At 43.0% G+C, this 19828-nt stretch overlaps 1 protein-coding gene across 3 annotated transcripts in view; it reads left to right on the top strand.

Moving 5' to 3' along the window:
- Positions 1–19828, top strand: part of mtus2a (microtubule associated tumor suppressor candidate 2a) — a 95599-nt gene that overhangs the window by 26102 nt on the left and 49669 nt on the right. For all 3 annotated transcript variants that reach the window (XM_020048435.3, XM_020048434.3, XM_013134548.4), the window contains exon 3: positions 4366–4648. In XM_020048435.3, the coding sequence (XP_019903994.2) occupies positions 4366–4648 (283 nt within the window). The remainder of the gene's footprint in view (positions 1–4365; positions 4649–19828) is intronic.

The following is a 19828-nucleotide window of genomic DNA, read 5'->3' as shown; positions in this document are numbered from 1 at the left end:
AACATCTTTGTTGTGTTTGGCTAAATTAATACAAATAAAATCAGTAGAAATAAAAGAGCAGTATAAACAGATGTTTCCACAAGTGAAGAAGCGCATCAGACACAACCTAAATATCTACCAAAAGAAAATATATAATCTCTGGAAATATCACATTTACATAAGTATTTAAACCCCTTCACTCAGCACTTTGTTGAAGCACCTTTTAAAGCAATTACAGCCCTCTTGGGAAGCTTGGCACACCTGTAATGAGTTTCTCCCATTCTTCTCCAGTTCCTTCAGCCTGGTTTGGTTTTTGCTATTGCATGCACTGTCTATGGGACCTTATATAGACAAGTGTGTGCCTTTCCAAATCATATCCAACCAATGTATTTCCAATCAAGTTGTAGAGACATCTCAATGGTGATTAATGGGAGCTTGTTGCTCCTGAGCTCAATTTCAAGTATTGTAGCAAAGGTTCTTAATACTTATGTAAATATAATATTTTATGTGTGTTTTTTTTTATTGCACACATTTCTGAGACACTTTTTTTGGTTGTTCATTATGGGGTATTATGTGTAAAATGATTAGATGAAAAAAATAAAATAAGGCTGTAATGTAACAAAATATGGAAAAGTGAAGAGGTCTGACTACCTTCTGAATGCACTGTATATTAAAATATGAATTCATTTTCCTGAACCTTCTCACGAGTGTGACATCATAGTCTCTATGATCTGAGGTGGGGTATTAGAAGAGAAAAAAAGATGTGCTGCCATCTGGTTGCCTCTTTTCCGTTTTTTTTGCCGAGATGTAGTGGTTTGCAGAGGAAAAACTACATATGTCTGATCATTCAGAAAACATGCATTCCTCCTCCTCATCCTCTTTGTCAGGTAAGTTTGTGGTAGGATTCTGCAGTCTTTTAGTTTGGTCAGCTGTCTTCCTTTTTCTTTGTAAAGAAAAACATCCAGAAGCGAGTCAGTCTGCAAGGCTTTGGGTTCTCTAGCCAACATGATTAGATGACCAATGGGTAGCAGATTTTTCTGTGCATGGTCTTTACTTCTTCCATTTTCCTGCTTCTCTCTATAGACTGGCAAATCTGTCAGCTTTGCCTGGACCACGTATGGCTCTGGTTTCCATCTGTCAGCAATCTTGTTGTTTGCTGTCCAATTATGGAGAAGCACCCACTCAAAACTTGGTCGCATACCCGCTTGTCATAGCGTCATTTGTTTTCTTCTTGGACTTTCTCAGCTGTCTGAGAAGCCTTCTGATATGCTTCCTTAAGCCCTTTTTTTAGCTGGTGGTGTGGCTGATTTTGTCTCTTGGTGGGAGACACCAAAGCAGAGGTCAATGGGCAGCTTTGCATCTGTCCTGAACATCAACAGATACGGGGACAATCCGGTTGCATCGTTCCGAGTGTAGGCATGCACCACGGACTTGACATGACTGTACGTCTTTGTTTTCTGACTCAACATGTTCAGTAGCGTTCTGTTGAACCTCTCAGGTTCAGGGTCACTTTGTGGGTGACAGGAAGTGGTTAGAGACTTTTTTATTCCCAACATTCCCAGGAGCTCCTTTAAGAGTTTACTTTCAAAGTTTATTCCTTGGTCGGAATGAACTTTGGACGGAAAGCCATGGGAGTCTGTGAAGACATCTCTCAGTACTCAAGTAACTGTAGTTGCCTTCTGATCCTTTGTTGGGAAAATCTGAGCATACTGGGTAAAGTGGTCTGTCACCACTAAGAGGTTGGCTATGTCTTGTCGATCAGGCGATAGGGAATGGAAATCTATGCAGACCAGATCCTATGGGCTGTTGGTGTAGATTGAGTGAAGTTGGGCTGATTTCTAATTTAGTATATTGGCTAACGCTACCTGACTTGGGTGGCTCTGTTTACTAATTTAAGTTGCGTGATGAACTTGCTAGGCACAAGATATTTTTTATAATAAGTACAGTTGTGCTCAAAAGTTTGCATACCCATGGCGAATTGGTAATATATGTACCATTTGTAAATGTCTTTTATTTCTCATGGGATTCACTTTCAACTGTCATAACAGAATGGCACAATCATAAAACAAAACATGGCAACAAAGAAAGAAATTAGCTGACCTTTGTTCAAAAGTCTGCATAACCTTAGTTCTTAATACTGTGTGTCGCCCCTTTTAGCATCAATGACAGCGTGCAGTCTTTTGTTATAGTTTTCTATGAGGCCTGGGATTCTTGCAGGTGGCATAGCTGCCCATTCATCTTGGCAAAATGTCTCAAGGTCATGCAAAGACTTTGGTTGTCTTGCATGAACCGCACGTTTGAGATCTCCCCAGAGTGGCTCAATGATATTAAGGACAGGAGACTGTGATGGCCACTCCAGAACCTTCCCCTTTTTCTGCTGTTACCACTGGAGGGTCAACTTGGCCTTGTGCTTAGGATCATTGTCATTCTGGCAAGTCCAAGAATGTCCCATGCGCAGCCTTCGTGAAGAAGAATACAAATTGTCTACCAGTATTTTCGGATTACATGCTGCATTCATCTTGCCATACATTTTCACAAGATTCCCCTAACCTTTAGAGCTCACCCCCCCCCCCCCCAAAACATCCGTGAGCCACCACCATGCTTCACAGTGGGGATGGTATTCTGTTCACTATAGGGATTGTTGACCCTTCCCCAAACATAGAGCTTATATTTGTGACCATAAAGCTCTATTTTGGTCTTGTCACTCCAAATTACAGTGTGCCAGTGTGCTTTTTTGTGGCATTGGCGCAGTAAAGGCTTCTTTCTGATACCTGACCTGGCATTTGCAGTACTGACTGGCATTTGCAAGGCTTTGGATATCCTTTTCCATCCATCCATCCATCTTCTTCCGCTTATCTGGGGCCAGGTCGCGGGGGCAGCAGTCTAAGCAGTGATGCCCAGACTTCCCTCTCCCTAGACACTTCCTCCAGCTCTTCCGGGGGGACACCGAGGCGTTCCCAGGCCAGCCGGGAGACATAGTCCCTCCAGTCCTAGGTCTTCCCCGGGGTCTCCTCACGGTGGGACGGGCCCGGAACACCTTCCCGGGAAGGCGTTCAGGAGGCATCTGGAACAGATGCCCAAGCCACCTCAGCTGACCCCTCTCGATGTGAAGGAGCAGCGGCTCTACTCTGAGCTCCTCCCGGGTGACTGAGCTTTTCACCCTATCTCTAAGGGATCCCCAGCCACCCTGCGGAGAAAGCTCATTTCGGCCACCTGTATCCGGTATCTTGTCCTTTCGGTCATGACCCAAAGCTCATGACCATAGGTGAGAGTAGGAATGTAGATTGACCGGTAAATCGAGAGCTTTGCCTTGCGGCTCAGCTCTTTCTTCACCACGACAGACGGATACATCGACCACATTACTGCAGAAGCTGTACCGATCCGTCTATCAATCTCCTGTTCCATCCTTCCCTCACTCGTGAACAAGACCCCTAGATACTTAAACTGCTCCACTTGAGGCAGGCACTCTCCACCAACCTGAAGTGGGCAATCCACCCTTTTCTGACTGAGGACCATGGCCTCGGATTTGGAGGATATCCTTTTCCATCTTTATAAAGTTCCATTACCTTGTTATGCAGGTTTTTTGACAGTTCTTCTCTGCTCCACATGGCTCAGTATCTAGCCTGCTCATTGCATCCAAGTGAGAGCTACCAAGCTCTTTGACTATTTATAGACAGACACTAATTGCAATTTAAAAAGCCACAGGTGTGGGAAATTCAACTTGAATTACCATTTTCATCTGTGTGTGTCACCTTGTGTGTCTGTAACAAGATCAAACATTCAAGGGTATGTGAACTTTTGATCAGGGCCATTTGGGTGACTTCTGTTATCATTATGATTTAAAAAGGAGCCAAACAACTTTGTGATAATAGATGGCTTCATTAAATTAAATACATATTTTTTGCATGATCATAGTTTCAATATCAAAACTTATGAGCACAACTGTATATGTATTTCAATATTGTCAACATTCCTTTTTTATAAAGAGCAGTTAGAACATCGATCTTGATGTGACTTGCCATATTTGAGTGTGCACAGATAATTTCTGGTTCCAAAGATAGCAGACACAATAAAATTGAAAGCAATTGTGATGTAGGTGTTCCCCATGAATAGGATTAGTCATCAAAATGATTTCCCTGAGATAAAAAATTACTCCAGACATTACTTGATTTCAGGATAAATGTAAATTTTTCACAGGGCAGTTACTTTTGTAATAATGAACATACTAACAGGTCCACTGCATGGGCAATCTAAAAATGGTAAACTATACTGGTGTAAATAGGTTTTCACTGCATGACCTGTCTAAGATTTAGAAAATGTAGTGGTGAAATGAGACAACACTGTCAATTTATTGCTCAATTTTCAGCTTCCATTCTTATTTTTCAGAAGGGCAGAAAACTGGGCAGCCCCAGCCGTGAGGAACCCACAAGCTCCAGAATGGTGTCCCAGGCTGCTGACGCATACAGCAGTTGCAGTCTGCTCCGCTCCAGCAGAGGGCTGCGGCCACAACTGGGGTTGGGAGCCGTTGCCCGGGGAAACCCTGGGTCTGGTGTTGTCACAGCAACCAAGAGCCAGATGATGGTTCAGAGTCAGAGGTCAGCATTAGGATTTAGCCAACCGGTGCAGGCCGTCAGCCCAGCAACCAATCAGAATGGACATGAAATCACAGGTGAGAGGAGAGTGTTACTCTGCTATGTTTTGGTTGTGTAACTCGCTACTTTCTCCAACCCCAGGTTTAATCTTAGCTGCAGAGACATGTGTTTAAAGCCAATTACTCCAGTAGGACAACAGAGGAGTAACTCACAAAGACTGCTCAACTGGCTAGTGTTTCAACTGGAACAGTGACTAAAGTTACATTTGCATTTAGATTTATGGGAAAGACGTCAGTAAATGTAATCAAAAATGTTGGTGGAATGTGCATATTCAATGACCGTGATGCTCGTGCATTACTGTTATATGTAAGAAAAAACAGATGACTGAGAATGTCAATGCAGGATGAGATCAGACCGTGTCAGCAAGAACAATCTGTCGAGAACTAAACAGAGTGTTATATTATACTAGGTTTGCAGTGCCTGTAAATCCCTCATTACACAGACAAATACACATTTGAGAGTTTGCCAGTGCAAAAACCATAGGCATTTGGTCAACAGAGATGATCTAACTGGTCTATAGAGAGAAAGGTGACATGGTCGGATGAATCGTCCTTCTCCATATTCTCGACAAGTGGGCATGTGTGGGGTAAACCAATGCTCGTTATGGCACATTTTGTTCCGGAGAGCATATGGAGATACATCAATACACTGTGGCCTTCCCACTTTGGAAAACCAAATGTATGATATCATTTTGCACGCTGTGTCTGTTGCACTGTTCACTTTTACTGTAGCCGGGAGAGTCTCCTTTTAAAATATCGTAAACTCTCAGAACTATTAAGTCCAAAAAAGAATGTCTCCACAGTCCAGGATTAGGCTAGATAATCTGAAAAAAAGGCCCCAGGATGAAAACATAGCGAACCTTTCCTTTAAGATGCTTTTTCTAAACTCTTAACACAAGAAAACACCTACATCACACATTTAGCCCAATAGTTAACTTTATGATTCCATGCTTTCTGATTACTTTCTGATTACATCCAGTTCAACATCGCTGAATTTGGCTGAATCTGAGCAGGCGATATATCTCTATACATTTCAGCATTCACCCGGATGCTTCTTTCTGTCTTTTGTCAAATCATCAATAAGCACTTGTGACCCAATGCCATTGGAAGCCATGCATTCCCATGCCATCACACTGTCTCCACCATGTTTTACAAATGATGTGGTATGCTTCGGATCATAAACTGTTCTTCCCATCATTCTGTTACGGATTGATCTTAGTTTATCTGTCCAAAGAATGCTGTTCCAGAACTGGGCTGGCTTTTGTAGATGTTTTTTTAGCAAAATCTGGCCTTTCTATTCTTGAGGCATATGAATGGTTTGCACCTTGTGGTGAACCCTCTGTATTTGCTCTCATGAAGTCTTCTCTTTATGGTACACTTGGATAATGATATGCCTACCTCCTGGAGAATGTTCTACACTTGGCTGGATGTTGTGAAGGGGTTATTCTTTACTATGGAAAGGATCCTACGATCATCCACCACTGTTGTCTTCTGTGGACGTCCAGGCCTTTTTGGTGTTGCAGAGCTCACCAGTGCAGTCTTTTATTCTCAAAATGTACCAAACTGTTGATTTGGCCACTCCTAATGTTCCTGCTATCTCCCTGATGGATTTTTTTGCAGCCTAAGGATGGTCTGTTACACTTACATTGAGAGCTCCTTTGACTGCATATTGTAGGTTCACAGCAACAGCTTCCAAATGCGAATGCCACATCTGGAATCAACTCCAGACATTTTACTTGCTTTATTGATAAAGAAATAACAAAGGAATAGCCCACACCTGTCCATAAAACAGCTTTTGAGTCAATTGTCCGATTACTTTTGGTTCCTTAAAATAGAGGGGGCTACATATTAAAGAGATGTAATTCCTAAACCCTTCCTCCATTTTGGATGTGAATACCCTCAAACTAAAGCTGAGAGACTGCATTCAATATTTTACTGTAACTTGAATATATTTTGGTAAACAGCCAAAATAACAAAACTTGTGTCAGAGTCCAATTATTTCTGGAACTAACTGTAGTCAAATGAATAAAAATGAAACAACATACAGTAAATCAGCTATTTTTCAATGTTTCAATGATCTGTTCATTTGAAAATGCTAATCAGCTGTCAATATAGCTTTTGAGCTGCTGTAATTGCAGAAGTTGAGGCTTTATTCTGTAAGGTTTTGAACATTAGGTCTTAATTTCTGGCATTCGGTGTACAAGCATCTGTAAATAAGAAGAAAGATCCATTTTTCTGGTACTGAGTAAGCTAGTGTATAAAGAAAATGTAAACATTTTAGAAATGTGTTAATTGACTGCATATTCTTTGAAAACAACATGAACTGTGTTACTGTTTTTCCCAATTGCTAACAAGCATTGGTCAATACTGAAGTCACATTGTCAAAACTCTTCACACAATCTGCAAAACAGAAGTGTATGTGGACCAAACTGGGAATAATTTTTCATTGCCTTCACACAAAATGCATTCAATGAACACTTGAATTCAATTAACCAAAATCCATTTACCCTTTTTTCATTCATACTCCACCACCTGCAAAAAAATATATTAGCAGCACTTGTTTTTTTCAAATGCCTACACACTGTTACCAAAACTGGTAAAAACACATTCAAAACAGAATAATGGCAACTGTTGTGCATTTCTGCAGTAACCAGATTGAAATATAAAGAAAATGTTAGCATAACATAGCAGAATATTTAACCATTCCAAACACAGCTGCTTGCAGTTTCAACTGAAAAACAATCCAAGCATTGTACACTGTACCCTTTGAGAGAAACGGTGAAAGAACTCCAGTATCAATATATCCAGGTAAGATGTCTGTTCAATAACCAAACAGGGTATATACACATCAAGGCATAATGTAAAGTACTGTAAAACTGTGGATTCACGATTGTTTTTAGAAAGTAATGGAGAAGGAAGGCAGTCAAACTGGACATAAATTCATCTTTGTGGATTAAGCTGGATTCAACCTGGCAAAAACACACCACAGGGGAAGAAATATGATTGGTCAGAGAGCCACCGTGGATGTCCCAGCCCAGAGAGGAGCGAACATCACAATGTGTGCAGCACTGTCCAATGATGGTTTGCTGTTATACAATCCACTCATTGGCCCCTACAATACAGAGAGACTAGTGATTATACTATACATGTTGATGTTTGTTTGTTATTATTGCAGCCCTAGAATTTTGTTTGAACATTTTATTTTTCTGAAGTATAATTTACTATATGCAAAGATATAGAAAAGATTCAGGATATTCCTTCAAATTGCTGCGTTTCTGATTCCTTCTTGTTCCGTATACATTAGTAAAGACAATAAAGGGAGGTGTTTTTCATATTTTATATTAAAATACTGATTCATGTGAAAAATAATTAAAAAAAAACTTGAAAGATTAAAGTTAATAATTTATGTAATGCTCCAATAGGGTTTTTTAGGTCAGTGTGTTATGAGTGACAATGTGTGTTTTTGAGTGAGAATTGTTGCCAGTTTTATGGTTGAACAAGCTTATTTTGAGACATGTATAAAGTGTTTTGGTGGTTTTAGTTTGTTTTGGAGGTGAGAATAACTGTTTGGCCAAGATGCATGTTAGAAATACAGTGTGTGTGAAGTGTTTTGCAACTGTGGTTTCAGTATTGACCGATGCTTGTTAGCAATTGGGAAAAACTGTAATGGTATGGTCCAAATCAGACGGATGTTGTGCTTATTGTGTTGAGATGTTCTGAGAATATGACTACCGGTTGGACAAAAAGTTGTTAGCAATTGTAAAAAACAAACACCATGTAGCATATCTGTTCCTATTCTGTAGTGGGTGAATGTGTTTGAGACTTCTCTCCTCCGTTCCCACTAATCTCCTCTCTCATCCTCCCCCAATCCCTTATCTTCTCCTTCCAAACTCTCCTTATTGTTTCTCCCCCCTCTCCTATCTCTCCTATCTCCTCTCCTTTCATTTTATCTAGCCTTCTCCACTGCCCATCAGCTGTATCTGTAATTGAATAGATAAACTCCATTTATCTACTCAGAGATTCTGTTTGTGTGTGTGTGTGTGTGTGTATGAATGTATGTGTGTGTGTGTGTGTGTGTGTGTGGCAGCACTGCAGGCACATTGTGTTTACAATCTGTTGAAGAGAGAGGCATTTTAAATTTGTCACTGTCCATATCAATCAGATTTACTTTATGAAGCCCCTTTTACAGTTGTCAAAAACTGACAGATGCAGGATAACATTCCAGTTGCAAGCTATACAAAGGAGATGCACGTTGGTGGTAATTCGTTGTAGGTTCGCAGGGAAGGCTTGATACCAGCCCGAAACTAAGTAGGAAAGATATACACTCAGCCCTTACTTGAATTGATAGATATTGTTGACAGCACAGGCCAAGACACACAAGGACTAGGACAAAATAATTTATTGTGTTTTCCTTCAAAAAGGAAGTAGGAATAGGATCCAATAGATCTGGATGGTTTAGCGGCTATTGCTAATTTAGTGTATGTGTTGACAGAAACAGGAAATCCTGTATCCCTTCTTTAGTCCTGGAAGTTCTTTCTGAAACTCAGTTGTCATGAGATGTGTGCCAAACACACACACACTCATAAATCACACACACACACACATAAAACACACACACACAAAACACACACAGACATATTGCACATGATGTGCATGTTGGTTGGCACCTCCAGGGCTGTTTCTCACATGTCTGTCTTTGCCAGAATCCAACGATACGAGGGAGAGATATATTGCATTTATGACTCATAAAGTTTGACCCAATTTTCTTCTGATTCTGTGGAATCCAATTTGTAGACCACGACATGCCTCCTCCTAGAACATATCCCATTTGCTTCTAAGCGAACCTTTGATTTAATCAGGATGACAAAAAATGTGTTGGGGGAAACAATGGCCCTCTGTCAAAAGTCAATGAGCCAAACCCTGTCGTGCCTACCCCTCCCCTTACCTGGACATTGCTGAACTGATTGGACACTGGAACTCACCCAGGCTGCGCCACTCGAGACCTGTGATAATGGAGACCAATTCTAACACCTCTAGTCTGGGACCCTCAAATATTTAGCAAGATTTTTGTTTTGATTTCTCACCTGATTCAATTCTTTGTTTAGTCATGAACTAGTGCTCAAACCTCCCCTCCTCTCCTCAGGCACTTGTGCTCAAACCACTCCTCCTTTCTTCAGGGACTAGTGCTCAAACCACTCCTCCTCTCCTCAGGCACTAGTGCTCAAACCACTCCTCCTTTCTTCAGGGACTAGTGCTCAAACCTCCCCTCCTCTCCTCAGGCACTAGTGCTCAAACCACTCCTCCTCTCCTCGGGGACTAGTGCTCAAACCTCCCCTCCTCTCCTCAGGCACTTGTGCTCAAACCACTCCTCCTCTACTCAGGCACTAGTGCTCAAACCACTCCTCCTTTCTTCAGGGACTAGTGCTCAAACCACTCCTCCTCTCCTCAGGGACTAGTGCTCAAACCTCCCCTCCTCTCCTCAGGCACTAGTGCTCAAACCTCCCCTCCTCTCCTCAGGCACTAGTGCTCAAACCTCCCCTCCTCTCCTCAGGCACTAGTGCTCAAACCTCCCCTCCTCTCCTCAGGGACTAGTGCTCAAACCTCCCCTCCTCTCCTCAGGGACCCCATTTGTTTATTGTAGATATTCCAGAGCTAGCGCACCTAATTCAATTCTGTTTAGTCATGGACTAGTGCTCAAACCTCCCCTCCTCTCCTCAGGGACCCCAGTTGTTTATTGTAGATATACCAGAGCTAGCGCACATGATTCATCGAGCCCTTGAGGTGTCAAATAATACCAATGTAGTTATGACACGACCTCAGTCTCACTTTCAAAATCAATGTTTGTTGAGGGGATATTAACATTTTTAAAGTAAAAATGTAAAGTGATACAAGAACGTATGTACACACAAAGAAAAATGTAGATTTTTGATGTTTAGGCATTAACTTCCAACTGTCTATCACAATGTGATCGTAAACTAAAATTTTGGACAGATGAGTTCAGGCATTAACTTCCATACTTTAAATTGGTCCACATTCCATACCTGAACTTGGTGAGATTCAATCTGGATGTCACCCTGACTATGTCGGCTAATTGCATCACCCTGTCCACAATCATGATTTGAAATCTCATCTTGCAATGACCCAGCTAACTTTAGAACCAGAGTCTTTTTAAGAGTTGAATTTTAATGGTACCGATAACTTACAGTCACTAACGTCCAAACATCTGTGTGAACTGGATTAAACGTTACAATGTTCTAGTTTAGTGAAGTGGATTAACTGTTACAATGTTTTAGTTTAGTGAAGTGGATTAACTGTTACAATGTTCTAGTTAAGTGAAGTGGATTAACTGTTGCGACATTCTAAGTGAAGTGCTGTTCTTGAGTCATTCTGCGACTCTCTGGGCCATCTGGATGCTATCATGGGTCCGGTTTCTAATCCTTGTTAATGCAAATGTATGTACTGCCCCTCTATCAGTGTGGATGTGTGTGTTTGGACGCGTGTGTGGATGTGTGTGTGTCTGCTGTGAATGCCCCTCGGGGCCTGGAGAGACTTTGAAGTGGAAAGCAATTAACACTTAAAGGGAAAGTTCACAGATTTACACACTGAGCATTTCTCCCAGTTGCCCAACATCATTCTGATAGACTTAGAGGTTTTCCAGGCAACACATGCACTGTAGTATTTGGTTTTTTAAATGTTACATAGTGGAAGTGAGCCTGTGGTGTATAGTTTGATAACAAAGCTTTCAGCGAAGCATTCTGGGCTCAAACCACACATTTTATAATAAACTACAGAATGTTTCCACAAACCTCGGATCCCACCAGACCGGAAAAAACATCAAGACCGATAATGGTAAAAATATATAAAGACCGGTAATGGTAAAAAGACATCAAGACTGATAATGGTAAAAACACATCATGACTGATAATGGTAAAAATACACCAAGACCGATAATGTTAAAAATATATAAAGACCGGTAATGTTAAAAACACATCAAGACTGATAATGGTAAAAACACATCATGACTGATAATGGTAAAAATACACCAAGACCGATAATGTTAAAAATATATAAAGACCGGTAATGTTAAAAACACATCAATACTGATAATGATAAAAACACATCATGACTGATAATGGTAAAAAATACACCAAAACCGATAATGTTAAAAATATATAAAGACCGGTAATGTTAAAAACACATCAAGAATGATAATGATAAAAAAAACATCAAGACTGGTAATGGTAATGCAAAACTGTGTTCATTTGTAAACCATGTTTTTCATGGAGGACTGGTGTGTTTTGTTAAACTCTGAGTTCATGAAAGGACACTGACCTGGGCTCTTATCTAATATGTGAGTAGTACGTTGTAACAGTGCTTCACTTGTAGACAGTCTAATGTTATATTGTGTTAGTAGACATGCACTGCTATAACGGTGGTGGTGGTGGAGAAGAGGAACCAGGCGCAGGCGGATTGCATTCGAGTGTGACTTTTTTAATTGGAACAAACACTGAATACAAAATAAACTGAAAGAAAGTAAAGTGCTGGCTTCAGCAGCAAGACCGAAACACTCACCCGTTACGTGCCACATACAAGCATCAACAATGATTGACAATTGAGGGGAGCAGAGGAGAAACATTTAAACACATACTAATAACATAATTGGGACCTGGTGTGAGTGATGATGGGAGACAAGACCATGAATGAGTCCGGGGTGAGTTCATGGAGTCACGGGAACTGGGAGTGCACTGATCCTCACCGTACCGTGACAATTGCCAACAAGAGCGTCATAGGCTATATGCTTTATTCTTTATTGATTTTTATTTAGCTGTTATTTAGCCATTAATAAGAATCAACTCTTATTTTCAGTGGCAAGCTGAGATAGTAAACAGAAAAACATACAGAGCTGCTTGAAAGTATCTGAACTTGTCATGATTCATTTTTTTTTTTTATATTTTCAAATGAACCTCGGATTCAGGAGGAACAGTGTGGTTTTCGTCCGGGCCGTGGAACACTGGACCAGCTCTATACCCTCTACGGGGTGATGGAGGGTTCATGGGAGTTTGCCCAACCAATCCACATGTGTTTTGTGGATTTGGAGAAGGCATTCGACTGTGTCCCTCGCGGCATCCTGTGGAGAGTGCTTCGGGAATATGGGGTCCTGGGTCCTTTGCTAAGGGCTGTCAGGTCCCTGTACGACCGAAGCAGGAGCTTGGTCCGCATTGCCGGCAGTAAGTCAGACTTGTTCCCAGTGCATGTTGGACTCCGGCAGGGCTGCCCTTTGTCACCGGTTCTATTCGTAATTTTTATGGACAGAATTTCTAGGCGCAGCCAGGGTCTGGAGGGTATCAGGTTTGGGGATCACACAATTTCGTCTCTGCTCTTTGCGGATGATGTTGTCGTGTTGGCCCCTTCAAACCAGGACCTTCAGCATGCACTGGGATGGTTTGCAGCCGAGTGTGAAGCGGTGGGGATGAAAATCAGCACCTCCAAATCCGAGGCCATGGTCCTCAGTCGGAAAAGGGTGGCTTGCCCATTTCAGGTTGGTGGAGAGTGCCTGCCTCAAGTGGAGGAGTTTAAGTATCTAGGGGTCTTGTTCACGAGTGAGGGAAGGATGGAACGGAGATTGACAGACGGATCGGTACAGCTTCTGCAGTAATGCGGTCAATGTATCGGTCTGTCGTGGTGAAGAAAGAGCTGAGCCGCAAGGCAAAGCTCTCGATTTACCGGTCAATCTACATTCCTACTCTCACCTATGGTCATGAGCTTTGGGTCATGACCGAAAGGACAAGATCCCGGATACAGGTGGCCGAAATGAGCTTTCTCCGCAGGGTGGCTGGGTGATCCCTTAGAGATAGGGTGAGAAGCTCGGTCACCCGGGAGGAGCTCAGAGTAGAACCGCTGCTCCTCCACATCAAGAGGGGTCAGCTGAAGTGGCTTGGGCATCTGTTTCAGATGCCTCCAGAACGCCTTCCTGGGAAGGTGTTCCGGTCCCGTCCCACCGGGAGGAGACCCCGGGGAAGACCTAGGACACACTGGAGGGACTATGTCTCCCGGCTGGCCTGGGAACGCCTCGGTGTCCCCCCGGAAGAGCTAGAGGAAGTGTCTGGGGAGAGGGAAGTCTGGGCATCCCTGCTTAGACTGCTGCCCCCGCGACCCGGCCCCGGATAAAGCGGAAGATGATGGATGTATATCTTCAAATGAACTCATAAATGTGTACATATTGTGGTATAAAAAATTATACCCCAATATGTAATAAAAAAATCTAATTGAAGGATGTAAACAAAGTAATATTATATATTTGAAATATTTATTTAACAAAAGTGGTTTCCCTGACAAAAAAGATTTTATGTGTGCAAAAATATGTAGACCCCTTATAATAGCTTGTGGTTCCTCCATTAGCAGCAATAATTGTAGTAAATGCCTACAGTACAGCCACTAATCAGTGTCTGAATTTTTGGAGGGGGGATTTTTGCACACTCCTCTTTACAGAACTCAGCCAATTGAGAGAGGTTTGAGGGGTGTCTAGCATGTAGCGTACTGCCCACTTCAGGTCCTAACTGCATTCCGATTGGATACTTGTAAACATACTGATTATGACGAGACATTGATCATGTTTACGGCTAACTCATTTATTTGGTCGTCATGGAGTCATAGAAAGATTTGGGTTAGACAAACAAATGAAACGGACATTAGGTCATTCAATAGGTTTTAGCTAGTTTCTAGCTGCTTTGTTAGCAAGTTAGCTTGCTAACGTTATGTTACCTCAGGCAGCTCCCATTCTGCAGGGCCCCTGATTAAGTCTCATCACATGCCTTCTCTAGCATACATTTTCAAATTTGGCAGCCGTTATGAACACATCAGCTGGAACTTCGGGTCCATTTCCAATTTAGTCTAGAGCTGTGCAGCCTACTGTAGCTAGCATCCTGTCAACACCCACTCTCTCAACCAGATCCTCCTGTATCTGGGCCATGTACTCGTTCCTGAAATTCTACCAGCAAGAGGCTGAAACACCCATATTTATGTATGGTGAGGAAATCTGTGTTTTATAAAAAACAAAAAAAAACATGTCATTATTAGTGTACAAATGGACATGAAAAGAGCAGCTGCGTCTTCTCCCTTTAAGTGACCCTCACATATGCTCACAGGCAGCTGAACACACTACTGCGGTCCTCTCATCCCGATACCTATAACATGCATCGTGTGTGCGCGTGTGCGAGTAGGAGTGTGTGTGTTTGAAAGAGTGAGTCAGTGCTTACCAGTGTGCGTGTCAGTATTGTGTGTGTGTGTGTCTGTGGCAGTGCACCTACAGCAGACATGGCCTGTGCCAGACATGAGGCTGGAGTGCAGCTGGTGGCCCAGCACAGGGCCTGGATCCTGGGTAGAAAGAGGAGGGGACGAGGAACTGTGTTCCAGGACTTTCAGGGTGGCTTTATGCTCTCTCTCTCTCTTTCCCGCTCTCTTTCTATCCTCCCTCTCTCCTCCCTCTCCCTGTCCCCCCCTTTATCTTTCTCTCTCCATAATTAGAGGCTCAATCTCTGTCTCCCTTTCCCTTTCTCTCCATTCTTCCTTCCTTTCCTCCCCTCTCTCCTTTTCCTAGCTCCCTTGCCTCTCCCTCCTTGCCTCTCCCTCCTTGCCTCTCCCTCCTTGCCTCTTCTCTGTCACTTTATCTCTCTCTCTCCCCCCTCTTCCTTCTTCTCCCCTCTCTCTTCCTGTCTCTGGCTCATGGTTGGTGTATTTGTACCCCGAAGATACAGTTGTAGGCTCTCCGAAGTGCTCCGATGATCCAGTCAGCAAGTTTGTAGTTTAGTGTGCTGTGTTTTTCTCTAGGTTTTGATTATCTTACAGCATATTTGCATCAGTGTTGTTGGATAGTTCAACAGTACCTGGGTGTGATTTTAAAGGCTGGTGAAAATAATTGTCAGTGAAGCAGTAGTTATAATGGTGGTACTTTATTAACTTCAATATTTTTACCCTAACCGGCCGTAGGGTACCTCCTTTCCCATTAGCTTACTAAATTAATCATTAAAGTGTCAATATTCTCTTCCTCCTCCTTTCAATGCAATTAACTATGCCTTACTGTTACAACATTTCGGTGGGGATGGTACTGTGTGTGTGCGCGTGTGTGTATGTTTTTAGTTGTATGTGTGTTCGTATGATGGTGTGTGTGTGTCTACTGCAGTGTGCTCTGTGTACCCAACTGTAATGGATTTAACATGCAATTTAACGCTTTGTAGGACAGAATCAATACAAGTCGTCTCCCAACAATCACTTCTATCAGCTCTATAATTAAAATGTGTTTTAAAAGAGAGGAGGTTTCACTTTATTGCTGTAAATGTGTTTTAAAGGAGAGGATCTTTTTTTCAATATTGTAAATTTCAACTTGAGGAAAGTTATAAATGGAGAAGGGAGGAGAAAATGGGCCCAAAGTGTCCATATTGGGCCCAAAGTGTCAATATTTTGTGTGGCCACCATTATTTTCCAGCACTGCCTTAACCCTCTTGGGCATGGAGTTCACCAGAGCTAGAGTCCTCTTCCACTCCTCCTTGACGACATCCCGGAGCAGGTGGATGTTAGAGACCTTGCGCTCCTCCACCTTCCATTTGAGGATGCCCCACAGATGCTAAATTGGGTTTTGGTCTGGAAACATGCTTGGCTAGTCCATCACCTTTACCCTCAGCTTCTTTAGCAAGGCAGTCGTCTTGGAGGTGTGTTTGGGGTCGTTATCATGTTGGAATACTGCCCTGTGGCCCAGTCTCCGAAGGGAGGGGATCATGCTCTACTTCAGTATGTCACAGTACATGTTGGCATTCATGTTTCCCTCAATGAACTGTAGCTCCCCAGTGCCGGCAGCACTCATGCAGCCCCAGACCATGATACTCCCACCATCATGCTTGACTGTAGGCAAGACACACTTGTCTTTGTACTCTTCACCTGGTTCCCGCCACACACGCTTGACACCATTTGAACAAAATAAGTTTATCTAGGTCTCATCAGACCATAGGACATGGTTCCAGTAATCCATGTCCTTACTCTGCTTGTCTTCAGCAAACTGTTTGCGGGCTTTGTTGTGCATCATCTTTTGAAGAGGCTTCCTTCTGGGATGACAGCCATGCAGAACAATTTGATGCAGTAAGCGGTGTATGGTCTGAACACCACCCCTTCAACCTCTGCAGCAATGCTGGCAGCACTCATACGTCTATTTCCCAAAGACAACCTCTGGATATGACGCTGAGCATGTGCACTCAACTTCTTTGGTCGACCATGGCGAGGGTTGTTCTGAGTGGAACCTGTCCTGTTAAACCGCTGTATGGTCTTGGCCACCTTGCTGCAGCTCAGTTTCAGGGTCTTGGCAATCTTCTTATAGCCTAGGCCATCTTAATGTAGAGCAACAATTCTTTTTTTCAGATCCTCAGAGAGTTCTTTGCCATGAGGTGCCATGTTGAACTTCCAGTGACCAGTATGAGGGAGTGTGAGAGCGATAACACCAAATTGAACACACCTGCTCCCCATTCACACGTGAGACCTTGTAACACTAATGAGTCACATGAGGGAAAATGGCTAATTGGGACCAATTTGGACATTTTCACATAGGGGTGTACTCACTTTTTTCAAAACTACAGAAATGTGTCTCCTCAGTTTGCAAATGCTTACAGAGTGTTGTGAAAAGAAGGGGCAATAAATTCAGTAATGAACATGCCCCTGTCACAGGTTTATTGAAACGTGTTGCTGGCATCAAATTCAAAATGGGTATATATTTTTCAAAAACTCTTTCTCAGTTTTGATATGTTGTCTTGGTACTATTTTCCATTAAGTATAGGGATTAAATGATTTGTACGTCATTACATTCTTGTCATTTGTTTTTATTTGCATTTGCGGCATCCCAACTTTTTTGGAAAAGGGGTTGTATGTATTAAAGATTAAGAGACCAATGCACCTTTTTCCTTCCTTTCCAAAATAGTCGAAAAGGAAGGTTTTGAGTGAGGAACAGAAGGGTTAAAATTAAGAGACCACTGCACCTTTTTTGGAAAGGAAAGAAAAAGATGCAGTGGTCTCTTCATTTTTCCCGGAGCTTTATTTATAGTGTTTTTCATTTTTGACTGTAATATACATATTCCTTCTAAGGACTAAAATAGTTTTCAACTCTTTCATTTAAAGGACTGATCCAAACCGATCCTCTAATGGCTCTCTCCCTCTGCAGCAGTTATATGGTGACCAGTTTGTCTGGAAACGTCCAAACAGCATATCACAATAACTATATTATCTGGAAATGTGTTAATTGCAACACCAATGTTACAGGCACCTAAGTATTGCAACAATATTGTTCTGTGATAATATTGTACTGGGATATATTGTAATGTGATAATATTGCATATATAATGTGAGATCCCTGGCAGTTTGATGCCTTATTAGAGAGAAAGATGGAAGAGAAAAATTGATGGAGATAGAAGAGAGGGGGGAGGGGATGAGAACAGACTTGTGTTTCAGCACATTTGACGATTTACTCTGAAGCAAAGGAAATAGAGTTCCCAGGGTCTCCCAGATGGCACAAAGGTTGCACCAAGCTGACCACCACAGTCTAGGTTTGAGCCCCGGATTGTACCACTATGTGACAGGCCCTGTAGCTGAGAATTCCCGTTGGTCACGCAAATTGGCCAGCATCGCCTGCAGAGCGGATAGTCTCCATCAGCAGGGATTCCCTCAGTACACAGGCCGACTCGGGCCTGCAAAGCTAATTTTACCTCTGTCACTTCCTGGCTGGGAGCAGTAAGGAAAGTAAGGAAGCAGTAAGGAAATACACTGTTGTCTTCAACTGTTCCAAATGACTTGGGAGTTGTTGTGATGAGCCAGGTCCTTAGGAAGGAAGAATGAAAATAAATGAGACCGAGCCAATAGAGAGGGAGGAGGAGAAGCAGAGCGACGTCAGAGGGATGTCTCGTTGGAGAATGGTGACACAGCCTCTGTCAACCATGGAGGCTGAACATGGATTGTGGAGGCTGTGTGCGGAGGCTGACCGAGGAGGCTAAAGACAGAGGCTGAGTGTGAAGGCTAAACATAGAGGCTGAGTGTGGAGGCTGAGTGTGGAGGCTGACCGAGGAGGCTAAAGACAGAGGCTGAGTGTGGAGAATGAGTGTGGAGGCTGAGCACGGAGTCTGAGCGTGGAGGCTGAGCGCGGAGGATGAGTGTGGAGGCTGAGAGTAAACTAGCACAATGTGCTTATTGGACCTGTATTAAACTAGGAGGACAGGATGGAGTGAAATTGGAGAGGAGAAAAGTGGGAAACTAAAATAAGGACTGATGGATAAAAGGAGGTAGAGAGCTAAAAAAGAGAACATAGGAAAGTGTTTTATTCAGCAGGAGTGAGGAGGCGGGGTGTGTGCTAAAAGTTATCCTCTGATTGGATGTTTCTTAGACAGTCTCTTTCCCCTGTCTCTTCTTTCTAAATCTCTCTCATCTCTCCTTCCTTAATCACTCCTCTATCAATATCTCTTCTCTCAATCTCCATCCTCTCCCTCACTCCTCTCTCAATCTATACTCTCTCAGCCCTACAATTTCTCTTTTCTAAATCTCTCTTCTCAATTTGATCCCTCTCTCAAGTCTCTCTCCCTCTATCTCACTGTTGGGGAGATGAGTGGATGAGAGTAGAGAGGAGGAAAAATAGGGAAGGGAGTGAAGGAGCAAGGAACATTTATTTTTAATGATGCTCACCCTCAATCAGACAACGGGGCGATGTATTTATTGAACCCCCCTGACAGAGCTGACGCAGAGTGGAAGGCCGCCAGAGGGAGAAAAGGGCACACAGGGATAAGGGGTGTGTTGGGTGTATGCGGGGGTGTGTTGGGTGTATGCTGGGGTGTGTTGGGTGTATGCTGGGGTGTGTTGGGTGTATGCTGGGGGGTGTTGGGTGTATGCTGGGGGGTGTTGGGTGGATGTGGGGGTGTGTTGGGTCTATGCTGGAGTGTGTTGGGTGGATGTGGGGGGGTGTTGGGTGGATGTGGGGGGGTTGGGTGGATGTGGGGGGGTGTTGGGTGTATGCTGGGGGTGTGTTGGGTCTATGCTGGAGTGTGTTGGGTGGATGTGGGGGGGGGTTGGTTACTAATTGTATTGATGTCCTGGGACTTGCAAGCAGATACATTTGAAGAAGATCTCAAATCCAAACAGGGGCCTCCTCCGTAGATGTTTCTCCTTGCAGGTTTCGGC

The sequence above is a fragment of the Esox lucius genome, chromosome 7, assembly GCF_011004845.1.
Source record: "Esox lucius isolate fEsoLuc1 chromosome 7, fEsoLuc1.pri, whole genome shotgun sequence".
Taxonomy (NCBI): Eukaryota; Metazoa; Chordata; class Actinopteri; order Esociformes; family Esocidae; genus Esox; species Esox lucius.
This window is presented reverse-complemented; position numbering and strand designations above follow the sequence as displayed.